General features: G+C 38.2%; 1 protein-coding gene across 2 annotated transcripts in view; it reads left to right on the top strand.

Annotated features, from left to right (window-relative positions):
- LOC125298080 (caspase recruitment domain-containing protein 8-like) overlaps window positions 1–6,051 on the top strand; it is an 8,712-nt gene extending 2,661 nt beyond the window's left edge. For both annotated transcript variants that reach the window (XM_048248740.1, XM_048248741.1), the window contains 3 exons: window positions 4,489–4,749; window positions 5,035–5,069; window positions 5,597–6,051. In XM_048248740.1, coding sequence (XP_048104697.1) covers window positions 4,490–4,749; window positions 5,035–5,069; window positions 5,597–5,853 — 552 coding nt within the window. In that variant the 5' untranslated portion in view covers window position 4,489 and the 3' untranslated portion in view covers window positions 5,854–6,051. The remainder of the gene's footprint in view (window positions 1–4,488; window positions 4,750–5,034; window positions 5,070–5,596) is intronic.
- Window positions 6,052–7,500: the final 1,449 nt, after the last annotated feature.

Below are 7,500 nucleotides of genomic sequence, written 5' to 3'. Positions count from 1 at the left end.
AGCGATTTTTATTTAGCCTGTGGCCTGTCAAAATAATCTTAGCATTCACAGCGCAAATTAATTTAGTCATTTACGCAGTGGAGAAAGTGGCAGCGCAAGAAAGAAAGTGCGTCCAAATTCACCCATTCTCAGTTGAACTACTCGCGAAGTAGCCTATTTATCACACAGACATCACACGTATCACATGAAAGAGCTTTTTCTCAGCTTTTAAACGATGTTAGCCGATAATTGATGTGTTGAACGGTTCGCGAGAAAAGTAAATAATATAATTCAATTTAATCATACATTCTACTGAAGGTTTTGCGTCCCATGATCTCCATACCCATTCCTCTCGGTGTAATACTTTACGAACCCTTCTTTTAACACTTGACAACCCATATATCAGAATAAACAGGAGACCTTACCGAACACAAAGGTGTAAAGCAGTCCCCTGTACAGTTAGCCGTTCCAGAGTAATCCAGTTTTGAATTTGCAGTAAAGTTCGACATACATGGATGTCTCCAAATTTGGGCTTTAAGTTTTACAATGTGTTTAAATTGTTCCACATGATTTCATAACGGGCCAAATACAAAATAAATGTTACAAATATCGCCTATATATTGATAAATCAGAGGACAGCTGACTAAGGGTTTGTAAAAGTAGCCTTAATGATCACAAAATGCTAAGCATGCATCTAGGCTATTTGAGTTTCTTAAAGCTGAGCTGTGCTTAAATTGTTCAATACATGATTTCATCACAGGCCAAATATAAAATAAATGTTATATATAGCCTAGATATCTGTAAATATTAGATAGTCAGATGATTTACAGTTCTATGTAATATGTCATGTTTTCATTTCATGTTTTTGTAATGTTTCATACAGTGATGCAGGTCTACTGCAGTGAATAGGCTAAATACAACTTTGATAATTTTTATAGCCTACTACTAATAGTTAACTTTGGCCTTGGTGCCCTGACATGTGGCCTTTGTGCCCCCCACCAAATATGCCCAACTGAAGGCCAAGTGGCCTTGCCCCCAGAATGGTGAAATTCCAAGCCTGAGCATAATGCACAATTTCTCCAGCAGAGGGGGAAATCCTGCCAATTTTCCCTTTAAAAGCTATTCACAAGTCTGCAAGATTAACTTTTACCCAGAGTTCCTGTAAATAGCATCTGTTTTACCACAATTTTAGTAATGAAAAATGACAGCTTGTAAATTAAGAGAAAGGCTCTGTTGCCACTGATTGGGTGTAATGATGTGTGTGTGGGTTTTGTTAGTGTGTGTGTGTGTGTGTGTGTGTGTGTGTGTTGTTAGTGTGTTGTTAATTGTGACTGAGTTGTGACTGAACTATTTTTCCAAGGTGTGGTCATATCCAGTTTAGCCAGTCTGTCATCCCCTCAGTAGAATAAGCAATAGAAGTTTAGAGTATGACAGACAGATTCATACTCATGACAGCTTGTATCTCTGTGCACTTCAAAGGCAGAAGAATGCATTCAGAGCACAGGGCCAACATTTGATCTTACCGCTAAGAGTACTCCTAAATCACACTGCAAGTAAAAAAAAAAAAAGTATTCTCTTAAAATGTATTCACAAAGCTGTTTAGACCAACTTTTAGTAAGATAAATAAGTTATGACAAAAAATTACATTCCATTGAAGCCAGAGTCCTTGTAAAGAACAAAACCTGTTTTATCACAAGCTAAGGGCTCTATCTTGGCGATCAGAAACAGATGGTCAGAGGCACAAAGTTTATAGACATTAAAGGCATTACCAATCCATATTCACTAATTTAATGGCGCGATATGTGGTCAAACGTCGGGCGCTTGGCGCAAAAGGATTGTTCTTATATTTCTTAATCAGTCATGGGTGTGTTTTGGGTGTAAAATCCTTTAAACCAATGAGAATGACATCTGTCATTGCCTTTAACAGCAAGCAGCGCAACTGAAGGAATCTGCTTGCACATGCATTGACCGTATGGAACAGGGATTCCACTACCTTGCTTTATTCAAACCTGTTTGTGACTAGCAGAGTATACCTTCATGCATCTGCACTCATCTATTATTTGAACTCATAGGCAAGGTGAAACTAACTAAGTTCTACTGTACACAAGTTAATTACTTTCACTATTGACTGACAAGGGGCATCGAAAACATAGCCTGAAAAAAGCAACACTTACCCCACTAATGTTCGAATGACTGAATACAAATCTGAAGGATATTTATCCCGCAGAGGAGTTGCCGTTTACATCTCATGACAGTGCATCTTCAGCTGTGCTTTATATGCGCCTTTCGCTATAGACCAGGTTTTTCTTGGTCAGTGGCGTAATGATTTTTAGAGGGTGTAAGATCGCGATTTTTGGATCATGCACCAGACCACACCTTATGTCACTAACTTCCACACCACTGGGCGCAAGGTTTAATAAAAGTGGAGCACATGGCGAAAAATCAACACTTGAGTAAGCTAAGAATAAGTTTTGTGTCACCTTGCACCGGGTGCACGATAGGGGCCTAAAAGTTTGCCTTTAACTTACACCTAGAAGTCAACATTATTAACCTGTTATTTTAAAACACTGCACTTTGCTCTCAAATAAGAGAAAATAATGTTAAATTGCACTGTGTTCATTGTTGTTTAACCAAACTTTAATGTTTTCTTAAAATACATTTATTTCCTGTTAGCCCAATAACATATAACATACAGCATGTTTTGCATTCTGGGAAGGCATAAGCCAACCATAGGGTTGCACTCTGTAATAATATCCACTTCTTTTCTACACTATGTCTGGAGTGAAGCTATATTGTCATTAAGTTTGTCAGTATTGCTTAAATTTCAGTACTTTTTTGTTACTTAACAGTGGTAATAGTAGTGAATTAGTGTTTGCATCAGTTCCAAAAGTGCTATTAGAGGCCATTTTGCAACATTAGTAACATCTGCTTTACCTACTCTGAGTTCATTCTTGTCACTTGAGGTTAATTATGCTATAGAGACTCTTTGGTCTACACTGGCATCTTGTCTGAATGCAGCATGTCCTCTTTCCATTAGACTCATTCTAAACCTCGTCACCCATGGCTGACAAACAGCATACACTCAGTACGAAAGGAACTTAGAGCTGCTGAGAGGAAATGGTGTAAATCCAGAGATGGAAATAGTTTTAGTAACTAACAGTCTTTCCTATCATCTTTTTCATCCACAATTACACTTGCAAAAAAGGCATTCTATCAGAGCTTGAGATTGAGAGTGCCACCGACAGCGAACTTTTTTCTACTTTCAAGTCTCTTCTCAATCCTCCACCACCGCCATCAGCTACTTCACTGTCAGCAGATGCTTTGCAACATTTTTCATTGAAAACGTTGCTAAAATAAGTGCTCAGTTTAATTAACCTATAAGGAGAGCTTTGTGTTCGCCAGTGATTTGCCACCACACTTAGCCAATAATTGCAAACGTCCGTGAACTTCTGGTGACAAATTTAATTTGCATATGACATTGCTGCCAAAAGTTAACCACAACTGCATGCAAATTTGCGGCAACTGTTAGTCAGAAACATGAAAATTCTGTAAGGGTATTGATTGTAGTGATATCATTGTTTATTATTCCTATTCTCCTTAATGTAGTCTTGCCAACATTTTTAATAGTTCACTGTTACATTTAACTATTGTATTGTTTTTATTTGTATGTCGCTTTGGACAAAAGCGTCTGCCAAATACCATAACCATAACCATGAGGCACCTCAGATGATGATGAGTGATGTTGAGAATGTTGAGTGATGTTGAGTTGTTTCTAGGGATTATTACTGCCAGTTCTTTACTGTTAGCCTATTTAACAGGTTAGTATTTTTATGGAATTACAACATTAAATGTCCCATCAACAACAACAATTGGAACATAAACATATCCTAAATGTATGCAGTGGGCTGTTGACTTACTTAGGCATATCAAATTTATTCTAGTTAACAGTTGTTAAGTTTAGTTTGTGATTACATCATCAAGTGTTTGTTTCAGACAGCAGTGAGCTATTGTAGCATAACATGAGTATAACAATGTACAGTATGCCTATGGGGACACAGGCACAGTTGAATTTATAATCAAATTATATATTATGATTACGGCCTTGCTGATAGGACACAATTTGGATTGGCCTATATTATAGTCGTCACCAAGTAAGGAGGGAGAGAAAGAGAGAGAGAGAGAGTATGTATGTCCGTGTGTACTGGTGCCCATCATACCTACGCCAGTGGTTATCTTATTGGGCACAAAAATTACTTACTGCATGCTTTAAAAGAGTAGTGAGTATAACCCATTAAGGACTAGTCATTGATTATAATCCATTACTGATTGCATGCTTTAAGGAGATCTGCTTGATTAATAATCCATTACACCTTTCATGGAATGCAGCTAAGAAATCTCCACACGTTCCTCTAGCTGTCCGTCTAAACTCTAAATGGGGAACCAAGTAGTCTAGACTGACCCAAACAATCCTAATCCATCATACTGAAGTGCTCAACCTTTCTTTTATAGCATGGCAGATACCCTTCTCAAGATCCTGCAAGAGCTAGCACCCGAGGTACTGGACCAATTCAAATACTACTTAACCAAGCAGAACAAACCGATTCCTCTTGGGAATCAGGGTACTACTGTAACTCATCTGGTGCAGAGTATGGAGCTGGCCTATACGGAAGAACTTTCCCTTGATGTAACTCTAACAATTTTGGAAAAAATGGATTGCACACAAGTTGCACAAAAACTTAAGCAAATGATGCAGAATCGACATACCACAAGGTAGGCTTGTGAACTTCACCAAACCATTTATAAAATCTGTGTTACTGTGCAAATAGCCATGTCACTTTTTTAGGACTTTGTTTAAATTTAGATATTTTCACATGGTTGGGTAATAACTAATCACAGGATCCATTTTGGTGTTACTGAGACGAAAACCCTGCAAAGCACTAAAATGTATTCATGCTATGAATTAAAAGGCATAGCTGCCGGAGACCTAATCATGGTGGCCTTTGGCAGCACCTGTGTCGTTTTTTTTTTACATGCTGTGTTCTCTCTCTGTTTTAGTGTTCCAGGGCCCAGTCTGGATCAGAAGCAGAACAGTAAGCACTCACTCACTCGTTCACCCACTCACTCATTCACTCACACACACACATGCTGAGCCACTAATTCATCAACTTATTCATACACACACACACACACTGATGTAACTAATTCACCAATTTATTCATTCACTCACACATTCACTCACTCATTCTCTCTCTCTCACACACACTCACACACTGAGTCACTAATTTACCAACTTATTCATTCACTCACACACACACACACACACACACACACACACACACACTGAGTCACTAATTCACCAACTTATTCATTAACTCACATTCATTCAATCATTCACTCACTCACACGTTCTCCCACTCACTCACTCACACACAGATCACATTATTTATAGTATAGAACATAATTCTATACTTATTACAGGTCCCTATGCATATAAACAGTCCTTGACAGTACCATATTACTGTAAGCATAACAATATCTGCATAACTAGACCTAATAATAATTTCATTTAATTCATTTAAAAATCTTAATTTCATCAATTTCTTTACTATATTTGTAGATTTGAACTTCTTCAACAAGTACAAGGCAGACCTGGAGGAACGAATGGACGTCTCTGGCCTACTCAGAGAACTAGAGCGGTGTGGCATTCTCAATGCTCAGGAGAGGGAGATGGTGGCTGTGAAACCCACTTCTGACCAGCGGAACCATGCTCTGATCGTCCATCTCGATCGGAAGGGAGAAGTGGCTCAAAATAAGTTTTATGAGATTCTGAAGAAAACCGAACCCTACCTTGTGACAGATCTTGAAAACGCTTAGCTTAGAATAGCAGGACAATTGATACATTTGTCATTTGTAATTTTTTGACAAATTTATTTTCATGCATCTTTTTTTATCCAAATGAATTTGATTAGCCGCAACAGATTTGTATGAATACCTTTCAGCATTTTTAGTTAGGCTATTTGACTGGGCTGTATTGGGGCATGTCATCAAATAAATAAATGTTGCCAATATAGATGGCATGTCTGGTTTTGTTTTCCACAATCTCTGAAATAAATTCCACTGAATGGCCCTCACTTCTATATATTTAGAAAACTGGAGGTGTGCAGCATACTGACTGTAGAGGAGAGGGAGTTAGTGGAGGTAGAACGGCTTTGTGTCAGTCGGAACTGTGCTCTGATCGTCCTGCTCAGTTGGGGAAGGGAGAGGTTTTATGAGATTCTCAAGCAAAGCAATCGTTTCCTTGTGGATTGGAAGATTTAGAAAGATTATTTGTCATGTCAGGTTAGTTTACACACACACACACACACACACACACACACACTGAGTCACTAATTCACCAACTTATTCATTAACTCACATTCATTCAATCATTCACTCACTCACACACACACACACACACACACACACACACACACACACACACACACACACACACACACTGAGTCACTAATTCACCAACTTATTCATTAACTCACATTCATTCAATCATTCACTCACTCACACACACACACACACACTGAGTCACTAATTCACCAACTTATTCATTAACTCACATTCATTCAATCATTCACTCACTCACACACACACACACACACACACACACTGAGTCACTAATTCACCAACTTATTCATTAACTCACATTCATTCAATCATTCACTCACTCACACACACACACACTGAGTCACTAATTCACCAACTTATTCATTAACTCACATTCATTCAATCATTCACTCACTCACACACACACACACACACACACACACACACACACACACACACACACACACACACACACACACACACACACACACACACACACACACACACACACACACACACACACACACACACACACACACACACACACACACACACACACACACACTGAGTCACTAATTCACCAACTTATTCATTCACTCACACACACACACACACACACACACACACACACACACACACACACACACACACACACACACACACACACACACACACACACACACACACACACACACACACACACACACACACACACACACTGAGTCACTAATTCACCAACTTATTCATTAACTCACATTCATTCAATCATTCACTCACTCACACACAGATCACATTATTTATAGTATAGAACATAATTCTATACTTATTACAGGTCCCTATGCATATAAACAGTCCTTGACAGTACCATATTACTGTAAGCATAACAATATCTGCATAACTAGACCTAATAATAATTTCATTTAATTCATTTAAAAATCTTAATTTCTTTTCGTTTTCCACAATCTCTTTTTTTCTTGACTTTTGCATTACTTGTTACATTATCAGGGTGGACATCTGTAAAAAGGTGTGGGAGCTCCAGTATCTGCTATAATACTTAAAAAAATAATAGAACATTAAGACCAAAAGGTCTGACAATTGTGAGGGATGAATGGCACTTTCTGGTTATATTTACCCTGGTATGAA

This window comes from Alosa alosa, chromosome 7 (genome assembly GCF_017589495.1).
Source record: "Alosa alosa isolate M-15738 ecotype Scorff River chromosome 7, AALO_Geno_1.1, whole genome shotgun sequence".
NCBI classification, from domain to species: domain Eukaryota; kingdom Metazoa; phylum Chordata; class Actinopteri; order Clupeiformes; family Clupeidae; genus Alosa; species Alosa alosa.
Note: the sequence above shows the minus strand (reverse complement) of the source record. Positions and strands in the feature narration are given on the sequence as shown.